Raw genomic sequence first — 22,323 nt, forward strand, 5'->3', positions numbered from 1 at the left:
CAGCACACATCTGTTATTTATATGGATATATGTCTGTACTTTGTTTTTAATATTAATTTTTATATTTATTCTACTTAATTCAGCTGTTTGACCCGTTGATTCGTGGCAGGCTGCAAATACCAGGACCTACAAACTGTCTTACATTCACATCAGGTCAAATAACTGAATGACAATAAAGCTTAAAATTTAGTGTAAAACGTACCACAGAAAAGTACATTTACTCCTGTTAGGTATTAACTCAAAGTAACTCAAGATCAAAGTCCACAAATGTTTATTACAAATAAAGACATAAAAGAACAATCAGGCAAAGTTCAGCAACAAAGAGAATAAACTAGCAACAATAGAAACAATAGAAAAACAGAAACGATCAAACACAAACTCCAGAAATTTGATTCTGTTCGTCTGGATGAACCAACGTTTCCTCCTTCATCCAACTTCAGCCTCAGCTGCAGCTTCCCAGCCTTATTAACAGCACATTTACATCAGGACTGACACAAGCAGGAAGTAGGACGTGCGTGAGCTGTTAACCATGTCTGTGTCCTGTCTTCATGTCCAAACTCAGAACGCTTTGATGGACTTTGAAACTGTGTCTCATAATTTCATTTTTTAAAAATAAATAAAAACACACCTGGAAATGAAACTGGGAGTCATCGTTGGAAGAAGCAGCTTTAACACTGAAATGATTTTAAAGGCATCGCGTGTTTGATCCAAGCTGTGAGACGGAGCTGATAAATGTGTCACTCAACATGTCCTCGTCTAGTTACTGCTGAATGCAAAGAAACGTTTGTTCAGAGCCGGCTTGTTGCAGTTTATAAAAGAGCCACATGATGGTGCTGGTGCTCCACCCAACAGGCAAAGCACTGCGCCACCTACAGGACCCTCACAGCACTGCTGCAGCTGCAGTGTAGACCAGAGGTGTCCAACTCCAGGCCTCGAGGGCCGTGTCCTGCAGGTTTTAGACGTGTCCTTGATCCAACACAGCTGATTTAAATGGCTGAATGACCTCCTCAACATGTCTCGAAGTTCTCCAGAGACCTGAAAATGAACTAATTGTTTGATTCAGGAGTGTTGACCCAGGGTGAGATCTAAAACATGCAGGCCACCGGCCCCCGAGGCCTGGAGTTCGACACCCCTGCTGTCAACTGTCAGGCTCTCGGTGCAAAATCATGTGAAGAAATATGATATTAGATCTATGCTGCAATAAACAGCTGTAACATGGATACTGTGTAAGGTTTACAGGATAATGATAATTATAATCAATCATCAGTTCTCTGATGTCCGACATTCAGACCAGCAGAACAAGCTGTTACTTTGAATCACGTCTAACACTAGATTTTTACACACTCGTTGTAACGGAGTTTGTTCCACAGAGTTTGTTCCACAGAGTTTGTTCCACAGAGACAGTTTCACTTCTGACTCTTTCAGTCAGAATGAAAAAGAAGCTCAGACTGAAACCATGTTTGCTCGTCTGTGCCGCCATAATCCAACCATGACTAATCTTTAAACTGTGAGTCTTTACTGAGCTGTTGGTCTCACACGTTGGTGTTTGGCTGTTTCTCACATTAAGCAACAAAAACATGACCTTAAAGCCTCCACCCAAAAATCCCCACAGCTCCATCACAGCAAACCAGTCCGTACAGACACACAGGGACACACACTCCTTCAGTTATTTGTAATGAATGGATACATGAATGTGTTATTAATGTATCATCTTTTTGTTTTTGAATCTCTAAAAAATAATAAGTGCTGCATAAATATCAACTATAAATACTGAAGTCGATTTATTTCATGTTTAACCATCACGCCTCGTCTATCATATATTTATATATTTTCTTTATGTCAGAAGATTAATTAAATTAATTAAATGTTCAGTTTTCAGTCATTTATTTCACGGTTCAGGCGTCATAAATGTATCTAAAGTTTTTAATGTGTGGTGTCAAACATAAGGCCAGAGGCCCCGAGTCGGCCCACTGCATGTTTTGGTGAAGCTGTCTGTGGACGGTTTAATCAATGGGAACATTTCCAGGCTGCACTGCTTCTCAATAACTTCTGTAATAGTTTTGCTGACTGTGACAGTTTGAGGTGAACATGCGCCGCAGCATTCAGCGGTCACTGACAGACACACACATCGGTCTGTGTTTGTTCCTGCGCACAACAGTGTGAAGTTCACACACACTCGGCGCTAATAAAGACGTGAACAAAGAAACACTTTTCCAGTTTGATGTGGAAGAACTCTGAGCGTCTGCAATCACATGTTGTGTCCCTCTCAGAGCTTCCCGCTCTGCTTCCATCAGCGATGATTGGTCGCTACATTCTGCATGTAAAGTCCAAATATGAAAACATAATAATAATAAAGATCACGGCATGTCGACAGCGCTCAGCACTGACCTCTGGCTCTTTCCTGTGTTTCCTGGTTTGCTTGATGCTGTGCTCTCTGGTCTGCACACAGACTCAGTCCAACACCAGCTGAGGTCCAGATCAGGGGAAACAACACTGTTGGAGCTGAGTGAGGCTCTTCAGTCTGAGACGATCTGTGCAGCAGATTCAGTATTTGAGGATCACGTTTTACACGCATGCTCAGCTGTCAGTCTGCAAACATTATCTGTTTCTTTCAGTCTCGTCTGCTGCGTTTTTGAATCCAGTTATTAACATGTTGTTACTGTTTGTCTCCTTTAGTGTTTATATGTGGAAGCTTTACCTCCACAATCAGCAGATTAACATGTGACGCACAGATCAGAACACAGCTGCATTTCCCATGTGTCTGTAAAAGACTTTGGCTCTGCTGCTACACTGAAGAAAGCGATGTTGCTGTATTCTAATGTATTGTATATAAAGCATATTTGCCTGTATTATAATGACTTTAAATGGCCATATTTTTATTTCTTGAGAGGCACAAAGTTCCTGAAAGTGTGCAGGCTGCTTCAGCTGCAGCTTTTTTCCACCACGTGTGTTGGAAACATTCTGAGGTCGGGTTTTTCTTCTTCCGCATCTGCTGCCGGATGTTTGTCAGGTTGTGAGGCGACCTCAGAGCCTCCCACCGCTGCAGCGCCGCTTCCTCGCTCTGCCCTGCTGCTGCTGGCTTCCTGTCAGCGGTGAAGCTGCAAAAACAACAAATAAAACCCACCAACAAACAGACACGGTGATGTTTGTGTGGTTACAGCCACGTCTCTGACGCTCACACAAAAACAAGGTCACACTCTTCATAATGAGGATGATGATGGTGACATCTGTAAACATCTGCAGGGACTCTAGAACAAAGCAAAGGACACACAAGGACAGTCACACTGGACAAATGCAATGATGAAATGATGAAATGATGAAATGATGAGTGAAACTGAAAGATGTGTGATGACAGTGGACAAAAGAAAAACACCAGAGTGAACGAGGTCTGCAAACATGCAGGGCCTCCAGCAGCAGCACCCAGGGTGACGTCTGGGACCAGTTCTTCCAGTCTGAAACATTTGTTGGTTTATTTTCTGTGTGGAGCTTTTTACTAAATCAAGTTGTGTTTCTTCAAACTCAAACACAGAAAACATGAAGCAGGTCAGATTCCAGCAGACGGCTCTGATTGGGTTCATAATATCAATAAGGGAACATCGAGGCTCCGCTGCAGTGTGTAACACACGATGACACAGGAAGTCCTAATAAAATACACAAAGTAACGCAAAAATAATCCCTGAAGCCTTTTTCTGTGTCTGTTGGTCGAGACATCAAACAGTTCAACACTGATCTGACTGCTGCTGTATGTAGAACAGAAACAGCACAACTTGTCAGCCTTCTTCAGATGCATATGGAGGCTAATGTAGCAGTTTGTTTGTTTTTTTGAAGCATTATCGAAATGCATTTTAATTTCAAAGCTACATGTGCAGAATCAGGAAAATTCACCATCGGAACACAAAGTCAAGGAAGTGATGAAATCATTTCAGATAATTACAGAAACAAATACAAATAAACTGAACACGTGTCCTAGTAAATGAATCTTCTCATCAGACTAACTGACATATTTGTACATTAAAGAAATAAAACAAGCAGATTTTATTCAAAATAAAACTAAAGTCGTTAAAGTTGACTCGACTGTTACATGCATCTTAAAGGCCCAGCCAAGGTTCGGTTTTGCTTCTGAGTTATAAAAGTCCATAATTACTCAGTAAAAGGATTAGAATATTATTATTATATATTATATTATATATATATTATATATTATATTATTATAATATAAAGTGGAGCTTCTAACATCAAAGATAAGCTGTGATTATTAAAGCTGCTCCAGTTTTCAACACTGAAACATTTGCTGCCAAAACACAGGAAGAAAGAAAAGTATCCAAGTAAGACAAAGAGCTTCATTTATGCAACATTTTACTGAAACGTTTGGACTTTAGTGAAGATTTGGGAGCAAAACTTTTACTTTGGCCTGAAAAGTGTTTCCTGTTTGAGTTCTGACCTAACCTGGTACAGCAAACCCTGCAAATTCACAAGACTGCATTCTTTATTTATTCTACATGTTCTAACATCATCATAAATATCCACGTGTGTTCACAGTAATTATCTGTACTCGTGTGCATTTCACTGAATACTGAACTGAGAGAAGGTCGGGCTTCATCGGAGCAGCTTCGTCATATGTTTGAAAAAGAAATTTAAAAAAGAAACAACAATTGTTTCTGATGCTGTGACATCCTGAGAAGGTTCTGACATCACAACAACAGAAGAGCTAAAGTCTGTTTTCATTTTCCTGACCTCTCTCTCGACCCTTCGAGCTGGACGTTCAATGATGCTTCAGAATCTGTAGAAATCAGTGAAATTCACCCATGACAGTAAAGATATTATCAGACATAAATAAAAATAAATGGAGATATTTAACAGTTTGAGCTGCTGCTCACTAACAAGAACAGCCCACGATCACGGAGTCCTTCTTTCTGTTCACGTCTCAGAGATGAAAGCTTGGTGAAAAACAGAGTCGTATAATATGACAGGTTTCTTTGATCGTTAATATTTTCTGTAACACGTGCACAGATGAATTTGGGTCTCCTGGTGCAGCTGTTGGCGTGTCCACCTGCAGACGCACCTGAGGTCGGATTTTTGGCCTCATCTCTGTGACGTGAAAACTGCGGCGGTGCCACCGGCTGCACACGTTTCATATTTAGGCGTCTAATCTGTTTTCTCACACCGATTGTGAGGCCACACCTGATCGTACATCCTTACCTCCAGCACCGCCTGACCTCGATTTCCCCGCCCACCCCCACTGACACGCTTCCTGTCCCAGCAGGCTTTGAGGCAGAAACCGCAGCCGCCTTCGTCTGTGACGCAGCCATCACGCTGCAGCTCGATCACATCGGGCGACCACATCCTGTGGAAACAGTGAGGCAGAAGATTTTCCAGTAGCAGCAGCAGCAGCAGCCAATCAGATCGCAGATACAAACACCTCCGCAGAATGACAGCGAATCTCTCACACTACAGAAAAATGTGTCAACTTTCACACTGAGATAAAGCAGATTAGAATACGGTGCTTTTGATAATCATGTGCATTCAGTTGTTGGATGTAAATGTGCCTGCAAATGAAAAACTTCTGTCACAACATTTCTGAAAAAGAAAATCTGCAGTTTTCTGCAGAAAACAGTCCAATATTCCAAAACTGTTCTTTGTAAATCATCCTTTAAATGAGCCTCAAACACAAGTAGAAAGTTGGCTTTAGGACAAGAATGCGACCGAGCTGAGGGCAGCATCTGATCAGACATGCACGGGGTTGTTACGCACATCTTAGATGAAAATGTCACACAAACAAAATCACACAAATTTGACTTTAAGGAGAAAAGTCGCATAGCTTTGCATCGCCTGCTGCTCCTGCGACTCAAACCCACACAGAAGAAAATGGACGGAGAGTTTTGAGCCTGCAGACGGCGGTATGGTTTATTATGGGATTCATCTCCCAGTTACTGTGACAACTGATGTTACCTCATGAAGCCTTGATCGCAATTCAACTTCTTCAGTGTCTTTAAATCGCTTATTAACATCGTCTAACAAACACTGACTGAGTGGAAACTGTTCTTAACGATCACTGCGTGCGGCAGGATTAAGATTAAGCATTATTAGAATATGTGGACGGGTCTGCTCGTGTACTTCGAGCACAGAGTCAGTGCGCTCAGACAAACAGGATGTTTAACAGGTGAAATTTTTCTTTTAAAATTTGAAGCATTTCTCACTTTTTCAAAGATATAAAACTTACAAAGACAGAAGGTTACAGTTTGCAGCTAAAATGTCTTAATCTGTACATATTATATTAAAACACACAGTATATAGCAATAATGAGTGTGTTTATGTGTATATATGTATGTATATATTATCTCATATCTGTATATTATATCTTATCTGTAGTTATTTTTATTTAATTTAATAACTGTACAGTACTCTGTTTATAGTAACCATCGTCCTTGATGTAAATATGTAAGAAAAATTGTGTATGTTTCTGTTCTGTGTCCTGTTTGTTTGTATATGTGTCTTTTTGGCTGCTGTTACAACCAAATTTCCCCTTGTGGGACAATTAAAGGATTATTCTATTCTATTCTATTCCAGAACACAAGTTTGCATACAGTATGTGTACAATACAGAGGTCAGAGGTCATGCATTCAGAGTGATGACCTGGATAAACTGACCTAGCAGAAGGTTACTTCATTTAAAAACAAAGTTTGTCAGCTGCAGTCTGAACGTTTAATCTGCATGTTGTTACATTAAAGACAGAAAAGAATCTAAAGAATAAACACAGACGGATCCTCTCTGCCCGTGGAAAACAGGTGGAGTGGAAGTGGTGTGGATGTCTCTCTCTCTCCCACACATACACACACACACACACACTGTTTCCACTGAGTGTGGTTGTGTAACCTGGAAGTGTCAGCACTCAGTGATCAGACCGACATGATTCATCCTCACAGATCTGATGATCTGCACTCAGATCAGTAAACTGCACAAACAAATGAACTTTATACCTCACAGCAAAACATCCCAATGACGAGAAATGTGTGATTGGACCGTGATGGTAAACACATCCTCTGTATCATTATGAAACTTTATGCACATGTAAGGTTCATCCAACCTGTTAGAAACTTCAAAGCACAAATAATCAAACTAATGACACTGATAGCTATAAATCAGGGTTATCATGATACTAGACTTTAACTTGATACAACTCGAACTTTTTCTGTTCTCAAACTGATCTCCCTGTTGGAGCTCAGTCTGGGGGGAGTTGTTTTTTTCTCCTTATCTTTCCTCAGGTGGTGCATTTCCATTGTTATACCTCTCTGACGTGTCTTCCCCATGTGATGTTTTCTGTAATGTACGTATGGTCGGAGGGTAAGATGGCGCCGCCATTGCGTGCAATAGGTCGGCAGCCTTAACATGAAATTTCCCCTTGTGGGACTAATAAAGGCATCTTATCTTATACCAGGACCCAGGAGAACTCTGGAGAGTCCTCATACTTTTCTGTCCCACGGGAAAAATCTTTGTCTCCATCCTGCAACAGCAGAAACAGTGAACAAGTCATTTATTGAAAAAGTTGTTAATCTTTCATTTATTTTCCAAATTATTTATTAGATTTGCCAAAATAACTCTTATTATTAATTAATTAATTTTTATTTGTTTTGAAAATCATTTAGATCGTTTCATCACATTTCGTAAAGGTAAAGTAAAATCTTAATCTGCAGGAGAGGCCAGCCACCCTTCGGAGGAAGCCCATTTCTGCCGCTTGTATTTGCGATCTCGTTCTTTTGGTCACTACCCACACTCGTGACCATGGGGAGGGTGAGGACGTAGATCAACCGGGAAATCGAGAGCTTAGTTTTTACACTCAGCTCTCAGACTGGTGCAGCGGCTGCAGCGAGTGAGCACTCGTGAGATATTTAAACTCCTCCACTTGGGGCAAGAACCTGACCCAGAGTGGGCACTCCACCCTTTTCCGGCTGAGGACCTTGGCCTCAGACTTGGAGGTGCTGATTCTCATTCTCACTGCTTCACACTCGGCTGTAAACTGCTGCAGAGCAGTTCCAGAGAAAAACACGTTACATAAAAAGTTTGCATGAATTTGCATGTTCTTTATGTCACTGACAGAAATCTGACTCCCACAGATTACAGTCAATCTGTCAGGTACTGATACTCATCTCTACCTGTTATAAAGAACATCTGTCCCAGATTCAGTTTCTTCCATTCCAGCTTCCACACCTTCCATAAAGTGAAGAAACCTTAAATTCTCCAGTATTTGCAAACTTCTTTCTTTTTTTTTTACTTTAAATCAGCAGTTTTAATTAACACTTGTTTTACTGCTTCAGGAAGACAAGACTTTGTTTTGGAAGTGAGATATTTTTTAAGGAAAATTGAGACTCTGTAATTAATATACATTTTATCAGCTTTCATGATTTATATCTCTTTAAAATGAAACAAATCTGAAACAAATAAATATATTTTCTTTGTTTGCTGGTGACACATCCCACAGCCTCACATCCACTTTGCACCAATGAGTGAGTTTCTACATTATTTATTTAAGTTTATGTTAAAATGTACTCACATGAGGATAAGAGCACACACACACACACACACACACACACACAGTTATCTTTGTATTGTTCTTGTATTTTGCGCAAACAGGAAACACAACAAACCACAGAGAGAATCGCAGCTCGCTGCAGTTTAAGCAGCTCTGCTGATCTCAAACACTGATTACTGTTTTCTGCATCAAAGAATTATCTTTAAAATCAGCTGCATGTTACAGACATCTTAGGAGTCATGATTGAAAATAAAAATTTTAATTAATTAAAATGTAAAAATGGTGCCGTGAACAGTGCTGCTGACTCAGCAAGAAGGTCATGAGTTTAAATCGATGATGTTTGGAGTAATTGTCCCTGTGTGTTTACCCTGTAAGCTGTGTATGGTACACGCTGCCTTTAATCCTGTGGCAGCTGGAATTTCTCAAAGTCCATCACGTTTCAATGCAAAAAACAAAACCAAACCAGTTGAATTACCTATAATGTCCTGTTATTTGTTTAAATACTCACATTTTTTTAATCAATACTAAATGTTGTGGGTTACAAAGTAACATTATTCTCTCTTTTTACATTCTGTGTGTAGTACAGAGGGTAAACCTTTCACACTGATACATAATACAACTGAAATATTAATACTTCTTCAGTGTGTTCAGTGTGAACTGGGGGCAACATTCAACTGTTTTAATTTATTGATTCATTTTCAAAAAAAAAAGTCTTCAGATCAATACAACTTTTTTGAATTGAACTTGATATTGTAAGGTAACAATTCTATTAATACAGAGAAAAACCCAACAATCAGATGACTCTCTATACGCTTTGGTGACAGTGGGGGGAAAAAAAGCTCCCTTTTAACAGAAAGAAACCTCCAGCAGAACCAGGCTCAGGGACGGTGTATGTGAGGAGCAGGATTTTGAATTCAATTCTGGATTTAACAGGAAGCCAATGAAGGGAAGCCAAAACAGGAGGAATCTGCTCTCTTTCTAGTCCCTGTCAGGACATAATAATGAATTACAGTCGTCCAGCCTGGAAGTAATAAATGCATGAACTAGTTTTTCAGCGTCACTCTGAGACAGGATATTTCTAACTTTAGAGATGTTGCACAAATGGAAGAGGCCATCCAGGTCTTTATGTCCATAACATGCAACTGTTTCAATTAGATTGATTGTCATTTTAACTGACTTTTTATTTTTATTTGAACTTTATTGAATTTTATTGAATTTTATTGAATTTTATTTTATTTTATTTGTATTGTTTCATTTATTGTTGCATGTGTGTTGTTGCTGCCTGTGTTTGATTGAGTAATTTCTGTAACTGTGAGACCTGGCCAAGATAGGCAGCAGCCTATCAAGGTCTCCCTTGAAGAAGAGGTTTTTAATCTCAATGGGATCTTTCTGGTTAAATAAAGGTTAATAAAATAATGTCTTAGTCCCAGGATGCACAGAGTGTTTCTTCTTCACTCAGTCAGTAAAATTATAATTCAGATCAGCAGTAATGACAGACTGATTCAATATTGAATCGGTGTGTAACTTTGCCAAAACAATGTGGGACTCTGTAGTTTTCTCTGGTCCCCTCCCCAATCAGACCAGGAGTGACATGTTTAGCCGCATGTTCTCCTTAAATTGCTGGCTGTCTGAGTGGTGTCCCAGAAACGATGTGGGCTTCATAGATAATTGGCAAACCTTCTGGAGGAAACCTGGTCTTGTTAGGAGAGACGGCATCCATCCCACTTTGGATGGAGCAGCTCTCATTTCTAGAAATATGGACAAATTTATTAAACCCCCCAAAATATGACTATCCAGAGTTGGGACCAGGAAGCAGAGTTGCAGTCTTACACGCCTCTCTGCAGCTTCTCTCCTCCTGCTACCCCCCCAAAAACCCATCTCCATAGCGACTGTGTCAGCTCCCAAACAGACAAAAAACAAACTAAAAACCAGCAACAAACAACTTAAACATAAACAATTACAAAGAAAGAACAATACAGTATCCACATCTGAACCAAAGAGTAAAACAGTGAAATGTGGATTATTAAATATTAGGTCTCTCTCCTCCAAGTCTCTGTTAGTACATGACTTAATAATTGATCAACAAATCGATTTACTCTGCCTTACAGAAACCTGGTTGCAGCAGGATGATTATGTTAGTTTAAATGAATCAACACCCCGAGTCATTCTAACTACCAGAAACCTCGAAGCACAGGCCAAGAGGGAGGTGTGGCAGCAATTTTTCACACCAGCCTATTAATCAACCAAAGACCCAGACAGACTTTTAATTCATTTGAAAGCCTGATGCTTAGCCTCGTCCACCCCAGCTGTAAAACTCAGAAACCAGTCTTACTTGTTATCATCTATCGTCCACCTGGGCCTTACACAGAGTTTCTGTCTGATTTCTCAGACTTTTTATCTGATTTAGTTCTCAGCTCAGATAAAATAATTATTGTGGGTGATTTTAACATCCATGTAGATGCTAAAAATGACAGCCTCAACATGGCATTTAATCTGTTATTAGACTCAATTGGCTTCTCTCAAAATGTAAAAGAACCCACCCACCACTTTAATCACACTCTAGATCTTGTTTTAACATATGGCATAGAAACTGAACATTTAACAGTGTTTCCTGAAAACCCTCTCCTGTCTGATCATTTACATTTACAATAATTGATTACACAGCAGTGGAGAGTAGACTTTATCACAGTAGATGTCTTTCTGAAAGCGCTGTAACTAAGTTTAAGAATATAATCCACCCACTGTTATCATCTTCAATGCCCTGTACCAACACAGAGCAGAGCAGCTATCTGAACGCTGCTCCAACAGAGGTCGATTATCTTGTTAATAATTTGATCTCCTCACTACGTACGACTCTGGATACTGTAGCTCCTGTGAAAACTAAGGTCTCTAATCAGAAGTACCTGACTCCGTGGTATAATTCTCAAACACGTAGCCTAAAGCAGATGACTCGTAATCTGGAGAGGAAATGGCGTGTCACAAATTTAGAGGATCATCATGTAGCCTGGAGAAATAGTTTGCTGCTTTATAAGAAAGCCCTCCGCAAAGCCAGAACATCTTACTATTCATCACTGATTGAAGAAAATAAGAACAACCCCAGGTTTCTCTTCAGCACTGTAGCCAGGCTGACAAACAGTCAGAGCTCTGTTGAGCCAACCATCCCTTTAACGTTAACTAGTAATGACTTCATGAACTTCTTCACAAATACAATTTTTATCATTAGAGAAAAAATTACCAGTAATCATCCCAAAGATGTAATATTATCTACAGCTACTCTTAGTACCATTGATGTTAAGTTAGACTCTTTTTCTCCAATTGATCTTTCTGAGTTAACTTCAATAATTACTTCCTCCAAACCATCAACGTGTCTTTTAGACCCCATTCCTACAAAACTGCTCAAAGAAGTCCTGCCATTAATTAATTCTTCGATCTTAAATATGATCAACCTATCTCTAATAATCAGCTATGTACCACAGGCCTTCAAGCTGGCTGTAGTTAAACCTTTACTCAAAAAGCATCTCTAGACCCAGCAGTCTTAGCTAATTATAGGCCAATCTCCAACCTTCCTTTCATATCAAAAATCCTTGAAAGAGTAGTTGTCAAACAGCTAACAGATCATCTGCAGAGGAATGGTTTATTTGAAGAGTTTCAGTCAGGTTTCAGAGCTCATCACAGCACAGAAACAGCTTTAGTGAAGGTTACAAATGATCTTCTTATGGCCTCTGACAGTGGACTCATCTCTGTGCTTGTCCTGCTAGACCTCAGTGCAGCGTTCGATACTGTCGACCATAATATCCTATTAGAGCGATTAGAACATGCTGTAGGTATTACAGGTACTGTGCTGCAGTGGTTTGTACCATATCTATCTAATAGACTCCAGTTTGTGCATGTAAATGGAGAGTCCTCTTCACACACTGAGGTTAATTATGGAGTTCCACAGGGTTCAGTGCTAGGACCAATTCTGTTTACACTATACATGCTTCCCCTAGGCCAGGGGTTTCAAACTCCAGACCTCGAGGGTCGGTGTCCTGCAGGCTTTAGATCTCACCCTGGGTCAACACACCTGAATCACATGATTAGTTCATTACCAGGCCTCTGGAGAACTTCAGGACATGTTGAGGAGGTCTTTTAGCCATTTAAATCAGCTGTGTTGGATTAGGACACATCTAAAACCTGCAGGACACCTGCCCTCGAGGCCTGGAGTTCGACACCTGTGCCCTAGGCAGTATCATTAGAAGACATAGCATACATTTTCACTGCTATGCAGATGACACCCAGCTCTATCTGTCCATGAAGCCAGATAACACACACCAATTAGTTAAACTGCAGGAATGTCTTAAAGACATAAAGACCTGGATGCAAAAGTGCAAAGAACTTTCTGTTTCTTAATTCAGATCAAACTGAGGTTATTGTACTCGGCCCTGAAAAGCTTAGAAATATGGTATCTAACCAGATTCTTACTCTGGATGGCATTACCTTGGCCTCCAGTAACACTGTGAGGAACCTTGGAGTCATTTTTGACCAGGACATGTCCTTCAACGCACATATTAAACAAATATGTAAGACTGCTTTCTTCCATTTGTGCAACATCTCTAAAGTTAGAAATATCCTGTCTCAGAGTGACGCTGAAAAACTAGTTCATGCATTTATTACTTCCAGGCTGGACGACTGTAATTCATTATTATCAGGAAGTCCTAAAACCTCCCTGAAAAGCCTTCAGCTAATCCAAAATGCTGCAGCAAGAGTCCTGACAGGGACTAGAAAGAGAGCAGATTTCTCCTGTTTTGGCTTCCCTTCATTGGCTTCCTGTTAAATCCAGAATTTAAAATCCTGCTCCTCACATACGAGGTCTTAAATAATCAGGCCCCATCTTATCTTAATGACCTTGTAGTACCATATCACCCTTTTAGAGCACTTCGCTCTCGCACTGCAGGCCTACTTGTTGTTCCTAGAGTATTTAAAAGTAGAATGGGAGGCAGAGCCTTCAGTTTTCAGGCCCCTCTTCTGTGGAACCAGCTTCCAGTTTGGATTCAGGAGACAGACACTATCTCTACTTTTAAGATTAGGCTTCAAACTTTCCTTTTTGCTAAAGCATATAGTTAGGGCTGGACCAGGTGACCCTGAATGATATTATTCATCTCTGGCTCTCTTCTATAGTGAGTCTTTGTCCAGTCTTCCTCCCCTGACCCTTAGACGGCCACAGCAGATGGTCACTCCTCCCTCTCCTGGTTCTGCTGGACGCTTATAGTTTGTCAATAATTGCCTTGCTTGATCAAAATCTGACAGTACTGTTCATAACTTCATCAAGTTTGACAAGGTCCTCAAAACTACTCGCAGCCCGACACCATGACACGGCCTAAAGCTGACAGATAGCTGTATCACTGTTGTACCTCTCTCAAGAACGCTTCTTACATAGTGATAAAGATTTAAAATTTTCACTCCATCAGACCTGTTGACACTGATTTAGAGCTGTTCCTGTGTAATTTGACACATCCCAGCCTTTTACATCCCATTTATCTTCATTAAGAGAGGCTTTGACAGTCACCCTTCCACTGAGATTACATCTGATGAGGCTTCTGATGCATCTCTCAGGTTCTGTGTCTATTTTCTGCCTAAATGTTTAACAGGTCACTGTGAAGTGACTTAAGCAACTAAACAACCAACCAAACAAAAAGCTTATTCCTCTGAAACTTTCGGGGGCAAGAACTAGACTGACTGAGTGAAAAGGCAGCAAATGTCCAAAGAAAACGTTGAAAGACCTTCAGAGAGCTGAGAAATATTGCTCAGGGTCACTTTAGAAATCAGAAGAAAGTAATGAGGAAATGAGGGAGAGCTCCAGATTTTTGTTCAGTTCGGTAGGTTCTTTGGAAAGTCTTCTCTAAAATTATGGTTAAACATGTGACCTACAGTCTGACGTGCTGTGAGTGGTCAGTAAAAATAGAATCATGCTATATAAATGCAAATAATTCAGAATAAAAACAATCTCACTGTGTTTTTTTTTAGCTTTTATTACCACATCACACAAAGAAATGATTGAAAGGACAATCTGTTAAACATAACTGTGACATTTACATCATCAAGCGAGACAGAGTTTAATTCATTCATAAAAAACATCAGTGACAGTATGTAAAGATAACATAAAATCAAACTTTTTGGAACAATCAACAATGTATTAAAGGATAACTTCTATAGAGAGTTATTAACTGATGGTATGATAAACAGGTAATATGATATTTATACATGATATACACGCTGAAGCTCAGTGAACTTCAAGTTTCATCCAGTCACACAGAAAGTTGTCCTCTTGGGATTTCTGTGAAGTTTCTGAAAGACAAAACATAAAAAAGAAATTTGATTCATGTGAACTGAACCTGCTTTAATACAAACAGTAAAAACAAACTTCACATGCTGCTGGTTTGAAACCTGACGTTTGTTATTGTCACAGTTTCTTTTCTATCCAGGAGAGAAAGCAGATTCGAGTACAATGACACATTTACATATTATCTAAATATGAAAACTGACCAAAAATATTCCTGCTGTTTTAAAATAAAATGTAACTGTTGATTAAGACGTCAGGTAGCTCTCCTTTCTTTAACCTGGTCCTGTGAGAGAGTTTTCAGGACTTTGTTGACCAAACCAACACCAAGAGAATCATTTTCAAATGTAACAGTTTCTGTTTTGTATGTAGAAGAAATAAAAGAACAGCTTTTCATACAGACAGAGCTTTAAAGAGTATCAAAGAGAAACCCATACACTGTTACTGAACCACGCGAGTCACAGGTGAGGACTCTGTAATAACCTCTGCTGCTTCCCACAGTGAATTTTTAACTGTGATAATCTCAAAGGCAAAACAAAAGATTTTATAAGATCACCCAAGCCAGCACCCAACATGAGACAGAGTTTATGAAGTTTGACATTCACCTTGGTTTTATCCACATCCCTGGATTAGACGATCAGGGAAAAAACAACTTTTCTATCTCGAGGTCGATGTATAAACTGGATCTTCGTGTGTCGTCTTGTATCACTTCCACTGAGGCGACACATTTCCATGGACCGTATTTATCATGTTTTAGGATTTTTTTTGGTCAGTTAAAAATATTTCATCAAATTTTCATGTTTAAATATTGGAAATTATTATTTTTTGTTTAAGAAGTCCAAACCGTTACCAAAAAGATTTTATTGCCTCAACGTGACAGGATGTGGACTATGAACTCTGATCCAGAGCTTTGATTATCCAACAACTCCCAATGGACATAAAGCAGATTTCCATTTCTAACATGCTCTAAGTTTATATCACAGCTTGACTGATCCTGGGTTATTCTGCAGTCCTCAAATGTGTGAAAATTGGCAAATGCAGGTAAAAGTTTCCCAAATGCAGGCTCCATATTAACTGTCAGTGATCTGTGTACTAAAACTTTTTCTTCTCATTGGAAAATGAACAAAAAGGTTCAATAAAGCTCGAACATGTTTGTCTCTCTGTGTGTGATGGAGATAACAGTCAAACATCTCCCCAGTCACCAGGCCACAAACACAAACACGTTACATTTGTTTTGTACTCACACTGACTAATCCACAGCCGCAGAGTCATTATGATGTTAAAGATGATGGTCTTGATGAAGATCACTCTGAGAGCCAGGATGGTCAGAGACATGAGGTTCACCTTTGGATCTGCAAACAGCACAATCAGAAAAATGTCAGCCAACAAACACAAACAGCTTCTTTCAATCCACCTGTTTAATCAGATCTAATACATACCTGGCTCCAAAACATCAACACATTTGCTGTCACCACTGCTTTGACCTGAAAAAAATCAAACAGATAAAAGTGGTAATTAGCTTCATTTCAAAGTAAATCTTCCTTTTGAGCAGGAATTTCAAATTTCACACTTATAGCAGAAACAACAAAATGTAGTCTGACAGTAAAATACATATATGTAGGTTTATGTTAAGATTAAAGTGTTATTTACACACGATACATAAAATGTTCTTATGGAAAAGTAGATTCAGTGGATTGGGGAATTACGTATCAAAACAATCTGCTACTTAAATCCAAATGTGAATATCAAGCTTTTGATGGAGGATACTTTTCTGGAGTATCAATGTTTTGTTTTTTCCCAATTATGTCATTAATTATATGATGAAAAGAATTCGTATGAATTTCTTGATACTCACGTTCACATTCCTCTGCACCATCGCCTGGAAAAACCACCTGGTTGTACAGATCCAAGTTTGGTGATATTGCCACAGCTTTTGTCGTATTGGAAGTCCTGAAATACCCATGGCTGGATGTTGCATTGTGTCTGCTGAACCCAGTTGCCAGGCATGCCGCATCGTCGCCTTCTCCCAGTTTGAAATAGGATGGCTCGTACTCTGTCCCTGAAAAACACAAACGAACAACTCATGAACAAACTGGAATAATGTGGAATTATCAGCATTCGTCTCAAAACCTCTGATCACTTGTTGACCAAAGAAACAAGGTTTAATCCAAAGAGATGAGTTCACTCACAGACACACTGTGATTCAGACATGGTCAAAAACATCTGAGCTGCCAAGATCAAACTCATCAAAAGGATAATCAGAATGATGCTGCACTCTGTAAAACACGGTTTCTAAACTTTGTAAAACTCTGCTGATGGTATTTGTAGAGTTTTCTATGTTATTAACACGAGAACACTTTCACTTAATCGCTTTTCCACAGGAAGTTTCTCATGTGGATTCACTTTCATTTGGTCCACAGGAGGAATTTACTACTTTATCACAACACAATTACAACTTCAGGTAGCAGCTGTTGTGACTCACATGAGTGGACATATATATGTTGAAATTATTTATCTAATATTTTAAGTTAAATATATATTTTTTACCAGCGTTATAAAACATGTTACGTGAATCAGTCTTTTGTTTTAAACTTGTTTAAAGTGCATTCATGGTGTTTGGTGCAGTAGTTTCATAAAAACAAGTTATTTCTCTGTGTTGTAGTATTTAGTATTAAATAAATATAAATCTGTTCACAAATACTGTACTCAGTTAAAATATTAAATTGGAGCTTTTTAGTTATGAGCGCCTGCTTGCTATGTATTTATACAAAAGTTTATTTAGTTTCAAAAATATTTCATACAGTGAGGTGAAATAATGGTCAGATATTACTTTATATTACATTAAGTGCAAAGTATTTCCTATTGAGATTATATATTTAACTCAGTTCTGAATTCAGGGAAATGAAAAACATTTAATAATTTCAGTTATATTTCAGGTTATGCAGACGATCCACTTACTTGAGGATGAAATTAGTGTGATTCCTGATCCAAATATGACTTTGAAATTATTGTTATTCACACTGCAGCTAAACCAGTTACAAAAACCAGTGCAGCTCTTAACCCTGTATATGTAAATAATACTAGTTCAGTAAATGTCTGTCATATTGTTTTACTTTAGTGTAATATATCAGTAACATTACAAGCATGTTTGAGTTTTTGTTAATTGCTAACAGGATACAATTCTGATAATAAAAAGCAACCTAACATAAAGTTAATGTGTTTGCCTCTGAGGTGCACATCAGGAAAAACAACTGAGACAATGTTTAAAATCATCTCGCTGACTCACTTTGTTTGACCCAAAATTTGGTTCCATCACCAAATATGAGTTTAGAGGCTTCAGATTGCTTCACACATTGTTGTGGTGTTGGACAGTTACTGCTCTTCACCACATACAGTTTATTTGTTCTTTAAATATGAATCATGGTTATAAGATCACTGTGTTTAATTTAGTGTAAGACTTTTGAAATGTGACAGAGGAAAAAGGTAAGAAATATAAGTTCAACATCAACACTGTCATGTGATGGGTGTGAAAACATTTGATCTAAAGAGTGTTTGGATCTAGTAAGTTGCTTCTGTACACATCAGAGTCACAACATTAAGTTAAAGTATAAACTAACGTGCGCTTAAACGTCTCACCAATTATAATAATAATACGTTTAATTTCAGATCCTACACATGGAGCTCGATCTGGATATTTTACTTGCTTCCTCTAAACAGGCAACGATAACAAATGTTGATGTCTGAAACTTACTCTTTAGTGATGAATCAGGATTTACGTTTGTTTACTGAGTTCTAATATTTTAGGATGTTCAAAAATGCTGAACATGTGTGAACAGAAAAATAATGGAAACTAATTTACATTTAACAACCGCACTGATACGACCACCCTGAACACTGCAGACAGATTATACGTAAACGCACTTACGTGACTGTACAGTAACTCTGACCCCAGAACCAAAAACCAGCTTGTTGTTATTACTGTTCACACAGTGAATCAGTGGCATTCAAAAACTCCAGATTCATCACACTCTCTGTTTCACTAAGCTTCTGGTTCTTTTACTAAATAAATAAACACACTTTTCTGTGTTATATAAAATGTTTCCATCATTACAACCTAAATCAGAAATTCAGAAACAATAGTTTGGTTTACAGTTTGTGTTTTGCTGACCTGGAAGAGTTTGTTTGATTTAAGTAACATCATCTGTCCAAACAAAGACTGCTGCTCCTGTTCTTCCATCATCGCTCACTAAAATCACTCAGGTCCCATCAAATCCATTCAAGTTAAAAAGACTCAGCCTGGACTGTTTGGGAGTCAGAGCGGAAGTTTCCTCTTTTTCTCCACATCACTACTTTAAAACCAGATGGCATATATTTTGTTGGTGTAGAAGCTTTTTTTCTGAATAACACTTTTTCACTCACTTGTTTGAACTCTCAGACGACTTCCTGAACCAAAAATCAGTTTCACATTATTACTCTTCACACTATGAACAATCCAGCAACAAAAACCTGCGATTCACATGCAGCAGCAGCAGCAGTGGAGCCCAACAGACAACAAACTGATATTAACTGAGTCACTGATCATGTGTTTACATTTTCCCTTTTCCCCATAATCTCTACAATTTGCTTTTGTTAATTATGTATTTAATTAATCTAAGTGGGTAAAAGATCCTTTGAGGTTTGAGTCAGGAAAAGTATTCAGTGTTTAAAAGAAAGAAGGAAAAATCAGCCAAATGAAACTGTGAATAAGGTGAAGCTGAACGAAGCTTAACTGAGGTTAAATGTATTTGTGTAATAAAAAACATGAAATAATAAATAACATTAAAAGTCTCGACCATGTAAGAAAATCCCAGCAGGTTGACTCTGTTCATCTGACTTATATTTGTTTTCAAAGACTTGTTTTTCATTACATTCACAGATTTGTGTGTGTGTGTGTGTGTGTGTGTCACTAAATGTGATAACAGAATTATCTTTTGAAAATTATAGGATGTTTTTGCTCATGTCATTTAAATCTAACATTAAAAGCCAGACAGAATAATAATATTTACATTTTTAAAGTTGCAGGTGCTGATAACTTCTCTTCTGTCAAACATGTGGGATTGGTGAAGTCGTGATTATTTATAATTTTAACAATGTGAGATTTACTAAACATTGAACGTTGATGTGCAGTTTTAATGAAGGGAAACTCTTACTCTGATGTATTTTCAGCTCAGTTCCTCGTCCAAAGATCAGCTTTCGTGTCCCATCATTCACACACTGACTTACTTCATCACAGAAACTGAACAGGTCAAAGTGTCGCCTGCTGTTTATGGCTCGAGGACATTTAAGTGCAGACATATTCAGAACCAGTGTCTCTGGCCTGCTTAAACCTTAAAACCAAACATTAAGCTGCCATGTTGTTTAAAAGCATTATTTCAGGACATTAGTTCACTCACTCATACCTCGCACCCTTAAAGCTGCGCTTTGTAACTTAAATGGTTATATAAATATACAGTGTTTGGACTCTTAGAATGAACAATAACCATCAAATTAAAATCAAATTAATAACTAATAACTTCTAATAACGCCTCGTTTTTCTTCTTCTCTTGCAGTAAACACGACTCACTCACTGTCAGAGAGGATGACTTTAATTCCAGAACCAAACTGTAGTTTTTCATCAGCTGATGCAGTCACACAGTTACAGAAGACTGATCAATAACTTATCTACACCTTACAGGACGTTTGTGCTCAGTGTCATTTTTCTCTGTGCATGTTTTTAGATGAATGATCTTATTTAAAAATTATTATTTACTAAAACTCATATTCCAAATGTAAAATGAGAAGTGTTCAGTGATGTTTGTTTGTTTCATAAACCTACTTTTCTCTATTTTCAGCTCGGTTCCGTCTCCAAACACGAGTTTTCCCGTCCCATCGTTCACACAGTGAAACACTTCTTAACTTAAACTCAGTAATCAGCTGAATGTCTGCTGACATCTTCACAGTAACTAATAACATATATAATTATAAGCGTAATGATATTAACAACTAAGCACGTTGGATCAGTTGTGTATTTACCTCAAATTTAACCTAAAAGACTGAAACTCAGTGGTGATAATCTTATTCATCAACTTTGGTTTGCAGATGAAGCCGATCGTTTCAAGATTATTTTGGGTTGTTGAAATATTAACTTGTAAAATCTCTTAAGAATACAATAAATACAGATTACTCCGTGTTGTGCTGACAAACTGTGGCTCTGTAACAGACGTATTAAAGTGTAATGATGTTCAAGAAGACGTCAGGACAAAAGAAAAACGGTTTCAAAGACAGAAAGGACACATTTAGTTCTGAGTCAATATTAATAAATGATAAATGGCTCACGAGTCTGAATAATCAGCCTGGTTCCACCTCCAAAGTGGAGTTTTCTGCCTCCAGAGTCAGTCACACTGCACGCTGCTGCAAACCAAAAACCTGAACTACAAAACTGCATTTAGTGTAAACGGTTTGTTTGTGACAATAACTTCTGATAACTCAGTGAAGTGTTTCTTACATATAAAACTCAAGTTTCATGCATTCAGTCATGAAATTATGAAATTTTGTCGAAAGACTTTCTTGAATACATGAAACTATTGTAATGTTTCTTTTAAGTAACTGCAGGCAGTTTACATTTACTGCTGAATTATGACATTTTTCAATGGTTGAAGTTTAAAGCATGTTTTTGTGTGTAATGTTGTAGAGTTAATCTGAATGATTGCTCCGCTGTAATGTTGTGATTGATAACTTCTATACACGATCTTTGGATTATGAATAAAACGAGCTTACAGGCATCAACTGTGAGTTTGGTTTAAGAGAACAAAACCCCAACAAAGTAAATCACATCTGCATCTAATGACAATAATTCACCAGCTGATGTTACAATAACAGCTGACCTCAGTTTTATTTAAGACTGAATATTAATGTAGTAAAACTACCTTCAGTCCCATCTACAGCTCAGACTTACTGGTTTCTACATGCAGAGTTGTTCCAGTGCTGAACAGGAGCTTAACGCCGTCATTCACACACTGAGAACAGACTCAGCAAAAACCAGTGAGGGCTCAGCGAGGGCGAAATACATGAAACCAGTTTAAGGCTGGACATTTGTTCCTGTGTTTATAAAGGATTTAAAGCGACTGGAATTTAAAAACACACAATGTTACCATAAGGTAGACGTGGCAGACACAATATAACTGTAATTACCAAGGTTAGCAAACCTCCACGTACTGAACTACTCCTTTGGTTAAACAGATGGACTTACTGAAGCCTTCACCACAGGTGAGTTTATAAAGCCCAGAGTCAGTCACACACTCAGAGACTGAAACAGCACCATGAAGTGTGATACGTTTAGGGGCCCGATGAAGAATAACCACAGAGACATGTTTCTGATGTCAGTCATAGTGATTTAGTTCATCATGTTTTTGAATTATATTATGTGATATTTATTCTCCTGTGAGAACATCATCCGACCATG

At 38.4% G+C, this 22,323-nt stretch overlaps 1 protein-coding gene across 10 annotated transcripts in view; it reads right to left on the bottom strand.

Annotated features, from left to right (window-relative positions):
* Window positions 1-254: 254 nt before the first annotated feature.
* The window catches only part of LOC146368659 (M1-specific T cell receptor alpha chain-like), a 62,742-nt gene continuing 40,673 nt past the window's right edge, over window positions 255-22,323 (bottom strand). For all 10 annotated transcript variants that reach the window (XM_084912330.1, XM_084912331.1, XM_084912337.1 and 7 more), the window contains exons 2-5: window positions 16,699-16,902; window positions 16,283-16,327; window positions 16,088-16,195; window positions 255-14,851 (exon numbers count right to left, since the gene is read on the bottom strand). In XM_084912330.1, the coding sequence (XP_084768456.1) occupies window positions 14,850-14,851; window positions 16,088-16,195; window positions 16,283-16,327; window positions 16,699-16,902 (359 nt within the window). In that variant the 3' untranslated portion in view covers window positions 255-14,849. The remainder of the gene's footprint in view (window positions 14,852-16,087; window positions 16,196-16,282; window positions 16,328-16,698; window positions 16,903-22,323) is intronic.

This window comes from Perissodus microlepis, chromosome 18, assembly GCF_051167445.1.
Source record: "Perissodus microlepis isolate ML-2025 ecotype Zambia chromosome 18, ASM5116744v1, whole genome shotgun sequence".
In the NCBI taxonomy this organism is placed as follows: Eukaryota; Metazoa; Chordata; class Actinopteri; order Cichliformes; family Cichlidae; genus Perissodus; species Perissodus microlepis.